At 42.2% G+C, this 18,610-nt stretch overlaps 1 protein-coding gene and 1 long non-coding RNA gene across 6 annotated transcripts in view; both read left to right on the forward strand.

The window, feature by feature from the left end:
• The first annotated feature begins 8,014 nt into the window (after positions 1-8,014).
• LOC135522826 (uncharacterized) lies at positions 8,015-12,284 on the forward strand. The gene is made up of 3 exons (XR_010452725.1): positions 8,015-8,160; positions 9,148-9,208; positions 11,786-12,284. It is a non-coding gene; the product is annotated as an uncharacterized LOC135522826 (long non-coding RNA).
• Positions 12,285-12,890: 606 nt separating this feature from the next.
• The window catches only part of LOC135522832 (SEC14-like protein 1), a 49,700-nt gene continuing 43,980 nt past the window's right edge, over positions 12,891-18,610 (forward strand). For 3 of the 5 annotated variants that reach the window (XM_064949468.1, XM_064949484.1, XM_064949491.1), the window contains exon 1: positions 12,891-12,948. In XM_064949468.1, coding sequence (XP_064805540.1) covers positions 12,937-12,948 — 12 coding nt within the window. In that variant the 5' untranslated portion in view covers positions 12,891-12,936. Of the gene's footprint in view, positions 12,949-13,992; positions 14,329-14,755; positions 14,781-18,610 lie in introns of those variants that run through there. The other 2 variants (XM_064949477.1, XM_064949461.1) reach the window with 2 other exon arrangements.

Genomic DNA, 18,610 nt, shown 5'->3' on the forward strand with positions numbered 1-18,610 from the left:
GCTTTTAGGCCAAACATAATGTTTTGCATTGTTGCCAAAAAGTTCAATTTTGGTTTCATCTGACCAGAGCACCTTCTTCCACATGTTTGGTGTGTCTCCCAGGTGGCTTGTGGCAAACTTTAAATGACACTTTTTATGGATATCTTTAAGAAATGGCTTTCTTCTTGCCACTCTTCCATAAAGGCCAGATTTGTGCAATACACATCTGATCGTTGTCCTATGGACAGTCTCCCACCTCAGCTGTAGATCTCTGCAGTTCATCATGGGCCTCTTGGCTGCATCTCTGATCAGTCTTCTCCTTGTATGAGCTGAAAGTTTAGAGGGACGGCCAGGTCTTGGTAGATTTGCAGTGGTCTGATACTCCTTCCATTTCAATATTATCGCTTGCACAGTGCTCATTTGGGATGTTTAAAGCTTGGGAAATCTTTTTGTATCCAAATCCGGCTTTAAACTTCTTCACAACAGTATCTCGGACCTGCCTGGTGTGTTCCTTGTTCTTCATGATGCTCTCTGCGCTTTTAACGGACCTCTGAGACTATCACAGTGCAGGTGCATTTATACGGAGACTTGATTACACACAGGTGGATTGTATTTATCATCATTAGTCATTTAGGTCAACATTGGATCATTCAGAGATCCTCACTGAACTTCTGGAGAGAGTTTGCTGCACTGAAAGTAAAGGGGCTGAATAATTTTGCACGCCCAATTTTTCAGTTTTTGATTTGTTAAAAAAGTTTGAAATATCCAATAAATGTCGTTCCACTTCATGATTGTGTCCCACTTGTTGTTGATTCTTCACAAAAAAATACAGTTTTATATCTTTATGTTTGAAGCCTGAAATGTGGCAAAAGGTCACAAAGTTCAAGGGGGCCGAATACTTTCGCAAGGCACTGTAGATAGGTTGCTGTGTATCCAGGTGGAACCCAGACCCAGGGCGTTGAGTGACCAGCTGATGGAGTGGAGGCCACCGTGGAAATGCGGGACCTGGGAATGCAGGAACAGGCTAAGCAGGTGGGCAGCAGGCAAATGCCGGGACCTCAGAGGGGACGGTCGTACAGGTAGCGGGTGTGAGGAGCTGCGATTCTGTTTGTTGACAATCACTAATTAGGATCAGAAATCTTATCTAATCCTAAAGAAGCTCCAACTAAATCCTAAAGCTGCTCCAATGGCCATGGTGTGACTGTGAAGCCTCCCTTTTCCTCCTCAGTCTGTTAAAGAATGTGATGTGTTTTCTCCTCTCTAGAGATGGGACCCCCTTAAAGGATGTGATGTGTTTTGTCCTCTCTCAAGATGGGACCCCCTTAAAGGATGTGATGTTTGAGTTTGAGTTTATTTTTTATTTTTACAGGGACAGTGCACATTGATCAACGTTTCAGTAAAAGTGCCGGTTTTAGCCAGCCGGCTAATTTTCAACCGCAGTCCCTGGGCAGGTTATTAAAAACAATTACAATATAGACAATAACAACATAGAACAAGCAAGACATAGCAACATAGGACAAGCAAGACATATCATACAGACAGAGCAACATAGGACAAGCAAGACGTAGTATACAGACAGAGCAACATAGAACAAAAAGCAGCAAGACAAAATTCATAAAAGCAACAAAGTGTTTCCACACCTCACAAGCTACAGACAACAGACAACATGGAAAGCGGCAACACACAGCTAGGGACCATGTTCACAAATCTGATTGACCTTTAGCCATGTCTTCAAGCATTTTGTGAAACTGTGATATGTGGTACAGTTATGTGTGTCTGATGGCAGTGTATTCCAGACATGGGAAGCTCTCACAGAGAATGCAGATTTACTAAAGGTGCTTTTCCTTAGGGGAACTATACAGTCACCTCTCATGGCAGACCTTGTGGATCTGCTGCCATATGTCTGGGTTTTCTGTTTAACAAAAATATTGAGTGGAGGGGGAGCCAGGCCATTAAGGATCTTGAATACAAGACATGCGTCGGTGTATTGCACAAGATTTTCCCAACTCAAGAGCTCATGCTTTCTAAGGATGTGACAATGATGATGGCTATTGGGCTTCCTATCAAGCACTTTGAGGGCCTGTTTGTAGACAGACTGAATAGGTTTTAAATGTTGTACAGCAAGCTTGGGCCCAACTAGTCAAGCAGTATGTTAAGTGGGGGAGTATCATAGAGTTCAAGTACAGTTTTGCTACCTCTGTAGTCAAACAATTTCGTATAAATCGGAAATTAGCTAGGTTGAATTTAGTTATTTGAATTACCTTTTTCACATGCTTTTTAAAAGAGAGGTTGGAATCAAGTATGATGCCAAGGTACTTAAAATCGGATACCACCTGGAGCTTCTCCCCTGACACATAGACATCTGGCACAGTAGCATCTGTTGCCCTCTTTGTGAAGAACATGCAAACAGTTTTTTTCACATTGAGATGCAAACACGAGTCACTGAGCCACTTTGTAACCTGGACCATTACAGTAGTGAGTTCTTGTGCAGCTTGTTGTTTGCTCTTTGCATGCACATATATCACTGTATCATCTGCATACATTTGAACTTCAGACCCAGTACAGACAGAAGGCAGATCATTAATGTACAGGCTGAACAGGAGGGGCCCCAGTACTGACCCTTGGGGCACGCCCACATCATAGCTACGAGTGGGCGACAGCTCATTGCTCACTCTGACACACTGAGTTCTGCCTTCAAGGTATGATTTCATCCATCACAAGGCATCAGGGGAAAAGTAGAACTTGGACAATTTTGTGATGTGTTTTCTCCTCTCTAGAGATGGAACCCCCTTAAAGGATGTGATGTGTTTTCTCCTCTCTAGAGATGGGACCCCCTTAAAGGATGTGATGTGTTTTCTCCTCTCTCGAGATGGGACCCCCTTAAAGGATGTGATGTGTTTTCTCCTCTCTAGAGATGGGACCCCCTTAAAGGATGTCGCCTATAGGAAGTCCATGGAGTTTCCTCCTTGGCTTACATTAGTCCGCGTCCAGGTTAAAGTATCGTCAGCCAAGTATTGGTTCATGATGAACATGATGATGATTACAGAGTATGCTGTGTACTTGTCTTGGATAATTTGCAGGTCCTCCCCGGTGGTTCAAAGTACTCCTGAGATGAACCTGAACCAGCCCTCTCAAGAGATGAACGCTCCATCCAGCGATGATGTCCTACAGACTACGGAGGGTAAAGCCAAACCTCTCGGACGACAAACTTATCGATAGCCTTCCTGACAGGGAACCACCACTCAAAATACAGGCCACAACATACAGGCCTTCCCTTATGGGAATGAAAAAAAAACCCACTCGAACTCGAAGACGTGAAGGACTCTTTAGTGATACTGCTCCCCGACCGTGACCTGCAGGTGTCCTCACAGATCACCGCCACGTCCACCGTTTACATGGAAGCTTCACTGGAGGTTGCAAACACCACCTATGTGAACCAGCTCCAGGTCGGCACACCCCTCGTCGACGGGCAGCAGTGTCAGTAGGTGCGGCGCCTGTGTGGACAAGCTACAGCCCTGTCAGATGGGTGAAAGAGTCCGAAGTACTGTACTCAGTGCTGCTGGGAAAACACCTTGAGGCAGACCCAGGAGGACATGCGGAGGGAAGGTGCAAGCAGTCTGCTGTCAGCCCAGCCACCCTCCCCTTACCTTCCCATGCCCATGCACACACCTGGGGAGAAGAGAGAGAGGAAGGAGAAGAAGGCCCGTAAGCTCCTTTCCTACAGACAACATACGGATATCCAGCCATGTCCCCACAGATGATGAGAAGCCCATTTCACGGGACAAGGTTTGGAGTGAGGTATAGACCTCCACCCATGTCGAATGGCCAGGACAACACTACCGAAGCTAACAATACAACGGAGGATGAGGATGCCATTTAAACAAGGAACAAAGTTTTGGCGTGAGATACGACCCTTCCATTGCTCCTGTCCGACCATCGCCATTCCACCCGTGGCTAATGAGGAGATCTCCCAGGCTATTGCTCTCGCCATTGCCATAAGGCAGTCCCCAAAAGTCAACGCCCCACTTCCCAATAACCCCAGCTCATTTGCCCCAAAGACTGAGGGGTGGTTCAGCCACCTTTTTCATTAGAAGAATGGGGACTCTGCTGGCTCTCGTAAAGGAGTCAACATGTACTCCATGAGTGCAGGTGATTGTTTTAGTGAACACGAGGTTTAACTCTAATACTGTCAGCCATCGTGTTACACAGCTTTATACCTGGTAATGAACGTCTCAAACAACACATCATCGGTCATTATCTTCATTTCTTGAACTTGTATTTGTTATGAAGATGATGACGTTATGTTTTTCTTCTCATGTGGTAATTGACTTTTCTTTCTCAATCATTTAACCCCAAAATCAGGAGGTCTTGAGGCATGGTCAGCAGCAGCATCTTCAAAGGCATCTTTGAAATGTTCTAGACAACTTATGAAACAGCTTCTTCAAAACGTAATAAACACAAGATGTATTCAGGATAATCCTACTCTCAGACATTTCTTCGGAATAGGTCAAGTTTGAAGTAGTATTCTTTTCTGATTTTACATGGCCATTGACTATTCCTTAAGCCAATACTTATTTTGAATTATTTTGGTCAATTGTGTCTCACTCCTCCTCCTCTGCACGTGTCCAGGTGTGAGATCTCTGGGGTATTTTTAGTGCAAGGGGGGGGGACAACAGCTGCACAGTGACACAGAAGAAGAGGACCCGATATGCGGTCTCAAACCACAATTCAGTGCACATACACATCCACATTCTTTTACAAACATGACCAAATGATGCCCTCTACCCTTTATAGTACACTACTTCTGACCAGAGCACTGGTCAAAAGTAGTGTCCTATAGAGGGAATATGCCATATGAGATGCATAAACATTCAGGTAGATGGCACAGGGGTGGGATAATAAAAGTGGTCTGTGATGTTCTACTCCAGATCATGATTCAGTTTGCTCATGAGTCCACGTTGAAAATTCAAACACAAAGGTTTTCTGCGACATGTTTTGTGACCTCTATGCATTATGTTAAATTAGATACCAGACAGACAGAAGATGCTTCTGAGAGGAAAAGAAGACGCCATACCTAGTGTCTATACCGTGTCTTCGGAAAGTATTCAGATCCCTTGACTTTTCCACATTTTGCTAAGTTACAGTCTTATTCTAAAATTAATTTAAAAAAAACAATATTCTCAGCAATCTACACACAATACCCCATAATGACAAAGCAAAAGCAGTTGTTTTAAAAAAATTTTTTAGCAAATGTTTTAAGAATAAAAACAGAAATACCTCATTTACATAAGTATTCAGACCCTAGTCTATGAATGACCTTGAGAGGCCCAGCCAGAGCCCGGACCTGAACCCGGCAGAACATCTCTGGAGAGACCTGAAAATAACTGTGGAGCAACCTGACAGCTTGAGAGGATCTGCAGAGAAGAATGGGAGGAACTTATATTATTGCCAGGAAACAGAAACCATTGAGAATGCATTGCTCCAGTGTGGTCAGTGGGAAAGAGAGGTGGCTCTCAAATGGAAAGAGAGCGAGAGAGAGAGTATCCCCTTTTCCCTCTAGTATGAGGGAAAAGGGGACACAGGAAATTAGTTTCACAAATATATTGAGTAGAACGTCATTAGATTTAGTCTAAAATAGTTTCTATTTTTCAAGAGAAACGGGGCTAACAAGTACAGTAGGATTTCGACTCTCCCTGGCTCTGGCCCACACTCCAGTACACTAGGTGGCGGTAATGCACCATAACGCTGGATGCCAACCACCGAAGATGATGTATTTTGTCCCAAACATGGAGTGGGGGATTAGACAGGTCTTCTGAAAGATCTGGTGAAGGAGCAGATTATGGACAAGAGAAAAAGAACAATGGAAATGGTTATGACGGAATATGGAACGAGGGAACTTTTCAAAGAACTTGAGGAAATGGAGAGTGACGAGAGTGAAGATGAATTAGATGTGGTGGTCGGTGCAGTTATGACTGTTGAGAAGAAGTAGAGTGTAGAGGGAAGCAGTGTGGCGAGGAAGGTTGGCGTTAAGTGCAAAAAGAGGGAAAAGTGTTCCAATAGCTCAGAAATGGAACCCTGACGAGAGTATGGATGAAGTTCCTGCAGTGAGGACCACCGTGGAAGGGCCTCGGTTCGAGGGTGTAAAGGATGATTATGGCCCAGTGGTATTAAGATTTGTGGAGAGAATGGATCCTTGCATTTTGGCTGATCCAAATGTGGTGGTAGGTTGGGTGGAGAAGAGGTTGTGTACTGTTGAGTTGCTAAGTACTGTAACCAGGAGTGGACTAATGAGGATTTGTTGTGTTTCTTCAGCCCAAAGGGAGCGGACGTTCTGGATGATGTGAATAGAGACAAGAAATGTGACTTGTTTTGCTCTCCGGAGCAGAGCACGGTTGAAAGGAATCATAACTGGAGTGGCATTAAATGTTGAGGAAGAACAGTTGAAAGTGAAGAATCCCGGTGTCTGTGATGCTCGTCGTTTGGTGAAACGCATATCCGGTGGAGAGCGTGGGGAAACAGAGAAGACGTCTTTTCTGTTGAGTTTTGATGTTTTGAGTTTTGAGTCTTTGCCAGATAAGGATAAGTAGGTAGTGTAAGTTATCACATGAGACTGTTTGTTCCTAAAGTACTTAGCTGTTGTAGGTGTCAGGTTTATGGTCATGTTGCAGCAGTATGTAGGAGGGAGAGTCCTAGATGTGAGAAGTGTGCAGGAGGGCATGAAACGAAGGAATGTGTAGTTTTGGTAGAGAAAGTTGTGTGTGTGTGTTAGTTGTGGGGGTGCCCACGTGGCTGAAGATCGGACTTGTCAGGTTGAGGTTGCTAGGGTCAGAGTAGTACAGGAAGTGTTGTATGCTGAAGATCGGACGTGTCAGGTTGAGGTTGCTAGGGTCAGAGTAGTACAGGAAGTGTTGTATGCTGAAGATCGGACGTGTCAGGTTGAGGTTGCTAGGGTCAGAGTAGTACAGGAAGTGTTGTATGCTGAAGATCGGACGTGTCAGGTTGAGGTTGCTAGGGTCAGAGTAGTACAGGAAGTGTTGTATGCTGAAGATCGGACGTGTTAGGTTGAGGTTGCTAGGGTCAGAGTAGTACAGGAAGTGTTGTATGCTGAAGCAGTGAAGAGAGTGGCAGAGGACTTGGGATTGCACGTTTTTCCTGCAGAAAAGTTGCAGGGGGTGTTGAGTGGTAGAGTTCTGTCCCTCAGGACCATTTCACTACACCCACAGTAACATCTGCTAAACACGTGTACGTTACCAATAAAATTTGATTTTATTATAAGGGAATCAGTCAATTTAAATAAATGCATTAGGCCCTAATCTATTGATTTCACATGACTGGGCAGGGGTGCAGCCATGGGTGGGCTTGGGGAGCCAGGCCCAACTAATCAGAACGAGTTTTTCCCACAAAAAGGGCTTTATGATAAACATAAATACTCCTCAGTTTCATCAGCTGTCTGGGTGACAGCTCCCGCAGGTGAAGAAGCTGGATGAGGAGGTCCAGGGCTGGAGTGGTTACACATGAACTGCAGTTGTGAGGCTGGTTGGACATACTGCAAAATTATCTAACATTATTAATATTCAATTCTCTGGCAACAGCTCTGGTAGGCATTCTTGCAGTCAGCATGCCAATTGCACACTCCCTCAAAACTTGAGACATCTGTGGCATTGGGTTGTATGACAAAACTGCACATTCTCGAGTGGCCTTTTATTGTCTGCAGCACAAGGTGCACCTGTGTAATGATCATGCTGTTTCATCAGCTTCTTGATATGCCACACCTGTCAAGTGGATGCTTTAACTTGGCAAAGGATAAATGCTCATTTACAGTGATGTAAACAAATTAGTGCACACAGTTTGAGCGAAATAAGCTTTTGGAACATTTTTTATATATTTTATTTCAGTTCATGAAATGGGACCAACACTGTACATGTTGGGTTTATATATTTTTGTTCAGTATAGGTAGGTCGTGAATTTGTCTCTCTCCAGTACAGTAGGTGGCAGTGTATGCAGCTTAAATTGGATGCGCTCCGCCAAAGCAATCCAAAAGAATAAGTATTTTTGTCCTCGTCTGAGGCGGCAAACGAGCAACGTGGAGCTCCTTTTTTAAACTTTTGTTAAAACCTTGCATGTTGCTATGTATTGACTAAAGGAGATGATTCGCATGGATGGAAATGACCGAAACGAATGGTAAGAAATGTGTTCTTGCAAACCTGCCGGCCAAAAGCTAACGTTAGCTAGCTAGGTTTGTTAAACGTCCAAGCAAGTGACGGGGTCCAATTTGTAAAGAAAAAAAGGGGGTACTTGTTTCTGGTAACTGTATTTATAACACGTGTATCCGTTCCAAATGTCACCCTATTCCCTATTTTGACCAGGGCACTTAGGAAATAGGGTGCCATTTGGCAATCACGGTGTAGCGGTAGTTAAATCTGGTTTTGGACAGGTGATGTAGTGTAGCCATCAATGGCCGTAGGCTGCAGCGTGTTAAAATCTGGTGACTGACGTACACACTTTAAACCACCTATACTCCTTTGAGACCCCTCTTTCAAAGATGCCAGTCTCTTCTAGTCATGGTAGTGAAAATAATAGGCGACTCGGCATTTTTATACATGACCCAAAGCATTATTGGATGTTAATTGCTTGACGAATTCAGAAACCACACGTGTGCAAGCGTTCAATACACGTTGTATCCTTTTATATGCTCAAGTGTTTCCTTTATTTTGGCGGTTAACCGTATACTAAAGCAGTGGGTTTTGTGAAGCCTGGCAGTTGTGAGCATGTATACAGCAGTTTGACGCTCGTATGAAAATGCGCACACAGTTTTTGTCTTTTAGAAAACATAAATGGTCCCTTCCCTCAGTTGTTTTGTGTTTATCTAAAAATCTGTAATGTATTTACTATTCAACTAGATTCGTTTTCACTAGCCAGCTATCTAACTTCAGTGGCAATGGGGTACTATAGAAAATAGTCTAGGTTTAGCTAGTAGTCTACTGCCACAAAGATTTCCCTGTTGCTGGTAATGATACCTGTTGTCCAGTAGAGGGAGTGCATGCTCGGATAAGATCAATACACATAAGGGACAGAATATTCTGTCTAATATATGAAACCAATGTTTATCATCTCAACAATAAACTGCTCTACTAAAACACTGATCTCCTACCTTTCCCCATCTTGTAGTGGTTCAGCATATCTCAACGAGTCCGGTGTCCTTGAAGTCAAGAGATGCATGCTGACAAAGGTGCAAACATATTTGTGGTACCAAGATCATGGATCCCTCACCTTTGCTTTTGAATGTGCATGCTTTTGATAATCTGGTCTTGGGCAGGTGCTGCAGTGTGGTCGTATGCTCCAGCGTGCCTTGTTGGACCTAGACTATAACAGAGGGGGTTCTGTGAAGCCTTCCCTGGCAGTTGCAGGTGTGAGCATGTATACAGCAGTTTGATGCTCTTGTATGATACTGCACACACATGTCTTTAGAAAACAGATTTATCCCTTCCTTATATTTTATGGTGGTTAAATGAGGTTGGTTTATTGTGCAACTCCTAGTCTATTTCTTCATTGCATGTGTCATGCTTCGTAGGCTACGCCCACCATTTTCAACATCTTGTATGAAGATTTGTCAATTCCATAAGGGATAATCAAGGGGCTATGTGTTCTGTGGAAGGCGACGCGATAGCGGAGTGGAACTTACCTCCCAGGGAGTTGCATGATTTTCCAGCGAACACACAGAACCCCCGCGTTGGTTATCCGTTTTGTACCATGGCTATAATATGGCACATTTACCAGGAGAAATGTGTTCCAAATCCACTGAAGTAGCTAGCAAGTTTAATTGATAGCTACAGTAGTTACCTTAATAACCAAACAGACTTATTTAGCTAACCAAACCAGAGATGGGACTCCTTATAACGCCTCCGTCAGCAGATTGTCACCCAATCGTGTTCACATTGTCATGCAGCATCCCGCGGTTATGCTAATTGCCATACAACTCTCCTGTGGCCTCCAACTGTTCTTAAAGCAAATAAAACTAAATGCATGCTATTCAACCGATCACTGCTCGCCCATCCAGCATCACTTCTCTGGGCGGCTCTGACTTACGTGGATAACTACAAATGCCTAGGTGTCTGGCTAGACTGTAAATTCTCCTTCCAGACTCAAATTAAGCATCTCCATCCGTTTTGTCACCAAAGCCCCATATACTACCCACCACTACGACCTGTACGCTCTCGTTGGCTGGCCCTCGCTTCATACTCGTCGCCAAACCCACTGGCTACAGGTTATCTACAAGTCTCTGCTAGGTAAAGCCCCGCCTTATCTCAGCCTACTGGTAACCATAGCAGCACCCACTTGTAGCACACGCTCCAGTAGGTATATCTCACTGGTCACCCCCAAAGCCAATTCCTCCTTTGGTCGCCTTTCCTTCGTTCTCTGCTGCCACTGGCTGGAACGAACTGCAAAAATCACTGAAGCTGGAGATTCTCATCTCCCTCACTAGCTTTAAGAACCAGCTCACAGATCACTGCACCTGTTCATAGCCCATCTGTATACAGCCCATCTATCTACCTCATTCCCATACTGTATTTATTTATTTTGCTCCTTTTGCACCACAGTATCTCTACTTGCACATCCATCTTTTGCTCATCTACCATTCCAGTGTTTAATTGCCATATTGTAATTACTTTGCCACCACGGCCTATTTATTGCCTTAACTCCCTTATTTGCACTCACTGTATATACTTTTTTCCTACTGTGTTATTGACTGTTCATTCCATGTGTAACTCTGTATGTGTTGAACTGCTATGCTTTATCTTGGCCAGGTCGCAGTTGCAAATGAGAACTTGTTCTCAACTAGCTTACCTGGTTAAATAAATAAAATAATTGTCATGCAATCCCTTCTCAAAGTCAGGGTATTTTAGTTGAGAAACCTACCAATTTTTCTCAACGGTACTTAATGTCACTGAGAACAAGTTAATGATCTCGAGAGAAAAATGTGTAATGTTGTACTTGTTGACGAAATTCATGCTAATGTTTTCGTCCACATTGACTCCCCTTCACTCCTTGAAGGAGAGCTTTCCTTGTCCCAGAAAGCACCTCACGGCCCATTGACGACACATGGGCAACTTACACAATGGCCGTTAATACGATTCCAATGGAATTTCCCCTTATCCTCGAAAGTATCTCTGACCAACCCAGCAGTCCTATTTTGCTATTATGAAAATGTTTTAAATGTGTCTTACTTTCAAAAGTAGTTCAAACAGAGAACATGGAAGAATAAACTATAGCCACTGAATTCTACTGTGCTGATGTATTGTGCGTTATAGGGAAATAATGCACGCTCTAGAATGCCCTTCAAGCCAATCCGTAACGAGTATTTAACAATGCCATGGTACAAAGTAGGGGGCATGAGAGCTACTAAAAAAAAAATGAAGTGTAATTTATTTTTATGGCTTTCAAATGGGGCTGTTCTTTTTGTCAATATAACTGGTGAAATAATGGTTTATACACAACAAAGGGGGGCCCCATAAAATGTATTTAGGATTTTTTGGTTTAAATGTTACTCTGTAGGCGTTATATATTGACAAATGAAAAATGATGGTCGGGGGGCCAAACAAATTAGAGTTTAATTCTCTATGCATTAATCAAGGGAAAGTCTGCTGCAGCACAGTTTGCTAAACAATGGCTACCCAATTGAGACAAATAATCATATTTTTGTCAGTTAAGCCTGCTAATGTCGACGTGGCGTTGATTAGATAGCAGCCGGGAGCTTTTTGTTTATGACCGTCTGCGATAGAACTCATTAAAAAGCATCTCTTTTCAGAATTGTTGGAGAAAAGTTTCCAAAGCCATCTGTTTGAACCCCCAGGAGGTGATGCCCCTCTGCTCCTCTTCGGCCCAGTGGGTTCTGACTCATCAGTTGATGCACTTCCTCTCCTGTGTTAGGTTTCGTACCACTTCCTGGTTCCAACGCTTGTCCTGATGGAGTGAAGGAGCAGAATCAAACTAACCGTTGGATGTTTTGACTGATGTATATTCATAGAAATAGATTAAATGTAATCTATATTGGTGTATTGTCAGGAGAACCATTTGTCAAATGGTGAAGTATGATATCCACTTCCTCAAGGAGAAGGTAGCAAGCTATAAGCATGAGAATGTTATTGCAATGCTCTTGCAGGGGGCTCTGTAATGCCCATATCACATTTGTATGAATGTATTTCTGGAATATACTGTTCTCTTAGTGGCGTAAACTAATGTGGCACGATGTCAACTAATTTTGCCTTACATTTGTCTATGATTCATCAATAAAACTAGTAAACAAACTTGTATCCATGTCAATCTATTCCTTTTTAATACAGCAAACATTAAACTAAATGAAGACATTTTGCACCACCTACTGTAGTTTTAACCTTGGTGGGTTTGATGGTAGACTTTGGTTTGGGGCTGAATGTTACTAGTTTGCCTTTGAAATGTGATAGCATGGAGGCAATCAGCACTAGCCATCTGTGCCAAATGTCTTGCATACTTAGTGTGTAATTCCATGGCCCGAAGAATAAGCTTCGTCCCAAGGCTGCTGCTTATGCCCAGAAAGCCTTGTTATTGATGGCACTGTTATGAAATATGACCTAAAAATCCCTATGTACTCAGAATGGAGAGGATAGACTGACATTGCCCTGTGGATCTTAGAGGATTATCTCAAAGTTGTTCTACTTATTGAATATCCAAACTCTGCATGAGTCCATGTGAAATGTTTCCATATTGAGGCTGAACGCAAATGATTCATACCTCCATTATCCCTGCTGGCATTTGGTCTTCTCGAATGGTTATTCAACAGGAAGCCCTGCCCTAGGGGAAGTGGGTAGTTGTGAGACTACACATGTAACACGCAACAGTTCACGTTGTGACATAATGTCCTAAATTGATCAAAGGGAATGTTGATAAAGGCATTGCAACGGTGGAAGCAGATCTTATTACATGGCTAATGGGGTTAGTATTGAAAATGTCATTAACAGTTTACTAATATATTTTTTAAAATTTAAATCATGCATTTTCAGGTCTGGTGGAAATCCTGAAACTATCTTATCAAATGGTTCATCCTTTGTATCCCTCATTTTGCTGTACAGTACACTGGTGATTGAATTCCCAATGTTGACTCAATGCAGCTGACTGAACATATTCCTTATGCAATTGTATCGTATACAGTAAGCATAACGTAATCATTTTGGGGGACCCTTCAACTCATGCTTATGATGAACTATTCTGCCAACTCACTTATACCACACTTTTTTTTTTTGAAAGACTGGCACGTGCACATGGACTTTATCAGAACTAAGCTGAAATCCAGTAAATGGATTCTAGAGACTGAGTTGTGCTCATATGAGTTGTGAAGTGCATGCCATGTCATGCTGTATTTTAAATGGATAAAGCCCTCTTATAAATTATGCAAGATTCAGGGATTTAGATTATATTTGAGTGCAGAATTAGGCAAATATCTTATGAATGTATTATGGATTTTAAGGGATCCGCACAGAGTAAATTACACTCATTTTGCAAACGGAAGTATGAGGAAAGAGCTCAATTAACAAATGTCACATGGTCCTATTTCCAATATCATGAATTGATGCATGGTCATGAACTTTTTTTCAATTTTGCATGTGCCCAGTTCCCTGAGCAGTGAAGCTGACGTAGCTTTATCCTCTTGTCTCATCACGGTATAAAGGACATTTTACATTAATCTTGTGACCGCTGAGCTGGTAGCATAAATGTCATTTTCAAGCACCATATGGCAGCTCCCGTCTCTAATATTCTGTCCCATCACTCAACTATTATTTCCCTGGTAGGTCAACATAATATTTAGAAACTGATTTATATTCAGTGATTACATTTAAAATATTTTTTTTTCTTGTAACCGCATATGAAAAGGATGGAGAAGCAGTGGAATTGTTTTGTATGAGCGGACCGCACCGCGGCACTGCTGAGCTCCGTCCGTACCAAATGGGAGGGGCGTAACTGTCAATGCGAAAACTCCAGCTTTCAAACACAGTCATTCTCCGGTCCTCACGGCTCAAACCTCCAGCTGGCTGTTTTTTTAGCTCGCTAGCGGCATCTGGAATCTTTTCACTGTGTTAGCTATCTATGCGTTTTTAAAATGCTGCTGTTGTCGTTATCAGGTCGATGGCTAACTGGCTAGCATAACCGCTAGCTGACATTCAGCACTGGTTCGTAACCGACCGGCGAAAAAGGAACCGAATAAGACTATGGATTAACAGTATAACGGTACTTGAGTGCCCTGCCCAGACTAAACAATACGAGCCAAATATATCGAAAGAAGCAGATAATTGCTAAAGATATTCCGTTAATTCACCTGTGAGTATCATTTATAGTTGTTCAGTTATGCATGTGTGATTTCGTATAACCTGCAAGCCACATGCCTGCAGTGATTGTGTACTGTGATGACCTGCTAATGTAGACTAAATAACCCGAACTATGCCTTTAACGACTTCACATGTTATAGGCTTCTATATGTTGTAGCTACAGTATATAGCATGTGTGAGAGAGAGAGAGAGCGAGACTGTCACTCACAGCATCACTGAGTGCGTGTTCTGAATTTCTGAAGGGCTCCGCTATGTGTTTGAGTGGCACTGGCACAGCTTGTTTGTACTGTATTACAGTGCTTCTGGACATCGCTATGGTATAATGGACAACAGTGAACAAAGAACCTGTGTTGTGGTTTGCTTTTTCAAATGTCACCTGTTCTTTTCTCCTTGACTTACATCTTTTGTTCAACAGGGAAGTATCATCTCTTTTGAAACATGACGGTAACAATTGTTCAACTTTTTTTTTAAGTAGCCTAAATAACCCCTATAGTTGGCTAAATGTAAAGGCATAGCCTAGTTTCGCTAGTAGAATATGATGAGCTTTTACAAACAGTAGAATAGATGTAGCCTTGTTGCCAGTCTTCTGCTCTCTTGCCAACTCCTATGAAATTGTCATGTCTAATAAAAAAAAATTGAAAACACGGACTGACACCCAGGCTAGTGTGATGTTGTAGTTGAAAAGCCCCATATCCCTCAGAAGTATAGCTCTGGTCCAGTGCGTTACGTGCGGCTTATACTTTCTTTAAACGTTGGAGGCTCAAGCCGACCCTAACGCCCTGGTTGGATCAGACCTACCAGAAGTAGTGCTGTGTAGCAAGTGTTAACACCCCTATCACACAAGGTCCCTTCCTTGCGGCACGGCTGCTGAAAACGTCAAGCAACACTTACTGCTCAATAACATGTATCTGCACGCTAAATAAATCAACAACACTGAACAAGTAAGGTATGCCATGTGATAAGACTGGGCAGGTACTCTGCCTGTCTTTACATGTCCTTGTTGGTACAGGTTTACAGCAACACTTACATTTCACAATGTGATTTTTGTTTTGAGTTCTGGGTTGTGTTTAGTAGGCACAATGCGTAAGAAAATGGTCTGAAACAGGGAGGTAGTACAATCTGAACCTGTCCAATAAGAAGCGCTCGTTGTGGCCCTAATAAACACATCCCTGGTTTACCCAATAGCTGTTAGACAACAGGGCGATTCCACGCCAGGACAGTCCGGAAATATTTAACGTATCCAGATTGGTCTGGCAATTCTCACAAACTTTGGGAGGAAGTATGTTTGACATGCTTTTGATATTTGTATCACAATCCATTTGAGAAAATCCTAATGAAAGTGGCAATTTTAGGCCCTTTTTTTTAGACTATAGGGCCTACATTTCTCCATGACCAAAGACCCATAACCCGTACAAAATAACATCTGTGTCCAAATATCCATACTAGCGTACTAAATAGTATGCGTAAAAGGTTAGGGTTATAGTATGATATTTTGAAAATGTGTTGCGATTGAGTCCCACCATTAGTTTATTTTGGTATAGCGCGTCAATTTATCCGATTATCAGTTGTCAGACACGTGACTCAAAAATGAGTGAATTATACTAGATTAGGGCTCGGTTATGTTAGGGCGGGCCTTCCCTTAATAAACACAAACTCACGTCCTTCTGCTCCGTGCAGCACAAGAAGTATGAATGTCCTGATTTCTGCTGATGCCGTATCACTGTAAATGCTGCACGGCCAATGCAGACGTTGGCTTGACCATGCAGTGCCTCAAGAATACACGTCTTTCTCCAGAATGTGGTCTCCTGACAATTTATGCACATTCATTGTTTCATAACTTCATTGTTTGATTGTTATTGTCTATCAATTCCCCATTACAATCAGTAGCTCACTAGTAGTACATTTTACTGTTAATTCCTAATCTACAATGTTTGTTTGGTTCCAGTCATTTCTGTTAATGCGTTCAATGTATTATTATTCCAGTCTTTGACTATTCTCATTGTCTGAGTGAACATGTTGTTTGCAGAGTGCATAACCTGTGGTACACTTGTGAGAAACAAGTTTTGGTTTATTTCATTCCATTTATGAGTTTTATCAATTTAGTTGGAGCGCTCCTGTCAATGTTGAGTAAGGACGTGCACCTGATTCCGCATAGAACTAGGCCTATAGGCTACATGGCCTGCATGCAAATGTAGGCATATACAGTTGAAGTCGGAAGTTTACATACACTTAGGTTGGAGTCATTAAAACTTGTTTTTTAACCACTCCACAAATTTTCTTGTTAACAAACTATAGTTTTGGCAAGTCGGTTAGGACATCTACTTTGCATGACACAGGTTACTTTTCCAACAATTATTTACAGACAGATTATTTCACTTATAATTCACTGTATCACACATAATTCCAGTGGGTCAGAAGTTTACATACACTAAGTTGACTGTGCCTTTAAACAGCTTGGAAAATTCCAGAAAATTATGTCATGGCTTTAGAAGCTTCTGAGGCAAATTGACATAATTTGAGTCATTTGGAGGTGTACCTATGGATGTATTTCAATGCCTACCTTCAAACTCAGTGTCTCTTTGCTTGACATCATGGGAAAATCAAAAGAAATCAGCCAAGACCTCAGAAAAAGATTTGTAGCCTCCCACAAGTCTGGTTCATCCTTGGGAGCAATTTCCAAACGCCTGAAGGTACCACGTTCAACTGTACAAACAATAGTATACAAGTATTAACACCATTGGACCACGCAGCCGTCATACCGCTCAGGAAGGAGACGTGTTCTGTCACAAAGCCCTGACATCAATCCCATAAAAAAATTGTGGGCAGAACTGAAAAGGCGAGCAAGGAAGCCTACAAACCTGACTCAATTACACCAGCTCTGTCTCATTGTGGGAAGCTTGTGGAAGGCTACCCGTAACGTTTACACTCAATTAGTATTTGGTAGCATGTAAACTTCTGACCCACTGGAAATGTGATGAAAGAATTACAAGCTGAAATAAATAATTATCTCTATTCTATTCTGACATTTCACATTCTTAAAATAAAGTGGTGATCCTAACTGACCTAAGACTGGGAATTTTTTCTAGGATTAAATGTCAGGCATTGTGAAAAACTGAGTTTAAATGTATTTGGCTAAGGTGTATGTAAACTTCTGACTACAACTGTAATTGTGCCCGTTTGGGGATCTGATCGTATTTCTGATTGGCTTAACGCATCACCGCTAATGAGCTGTGGAGCTTCTCAGTCATGTTTTCTTCACATCAGACAGCAAGCAAATAGTCTGTTTTTACATTAATTGAGTGACAATAGTTGCTAAAAGTATTTTTTTTAAATCTTTCCAGCTTTCTCCCTTTCGACAACCACTTGGCGTGAAAGGGGGAAAATGTCATGCTCTAACCCAGTGGAAGCGTCATGAAATAGGCCTACTTAATGACTTCTTATCCGTTGCGCAAATAGCCTACAGCTGTGTCTGTCCTGAGTTCATTGGCACAGGAAACTCTGAAGGCCCAGAATAAGTTTAATAGTTGATACGTTTCAAGTAGTGATGCACCTATATGACATTTTTGGCCGATATCCGATATTTTCCTTGCCAAAAGAAATGATACCGATATTTACAATTTTAGCTGCCTTTTTTAAGCATTCTAGTAAAGTTAAATAGTTAATACACATGGACACCGCGGTCTAAGACACTGCATCTCAGCGCAAGAGGCTTAACAACAGTCCCTGGTTTGAATCCAGGCTTTATCGCATCCGGCCGGAATTGGAAGTCCCATAGGGCGGTGCACAATTGGCCCAGTGTCGTCCGGGCTGTCATTGTAAATAAGAATTTGTTCTTAACTGACTTGCCTAGTTAAATAATGGTTACACACACCACACTAACCAAAAATATATTTTGTTGTCATTTACATATTCCCCCATTACCAGTAAAACATCATCAAAAGCTATTTCTTTCACTTACTTTCTGTGCTGTTTCGTTCATGTGTTCAGTCATTTCATTCTCAACCAGGATTTCATTATCTTGACTTTAATGGATTTCGCCTTTTGAGTTCTTGCTGAAATGTTCTTACTCTTTCAAACGACTGCCCAACTTGGTGACTGCTGTACCTATATAGGTGTGCACGGTAGCTTTGACATCGGTTTTTAACATCAGCGTTAAACTACACATCAGGCCGATACCAATGTGGCTATTTTAGGTAATATCAGCTGATTCCGATATGTTTACCAATTTTTTTTCTATTGTGCATCCCTAGTTTCAAGTTCATTGCAGACGTGAT

This window comes from Oncorhynchus masou, chromosome 4 (assembly GCF_036934945.1).
Source record: "Oncorhynchus masou masou isolate Uvic2021 chromosome 4, UVic_Omas_1.1, whole genome shotgun sequence".
Taxonomy (NCBI): domain Eukaryota; kingdom Metazoa; phylum Chordata; class Actinopteri; order Salmoniformes; family Salmonidae; genus Oncorhynchus; species Oncorhynchus masou.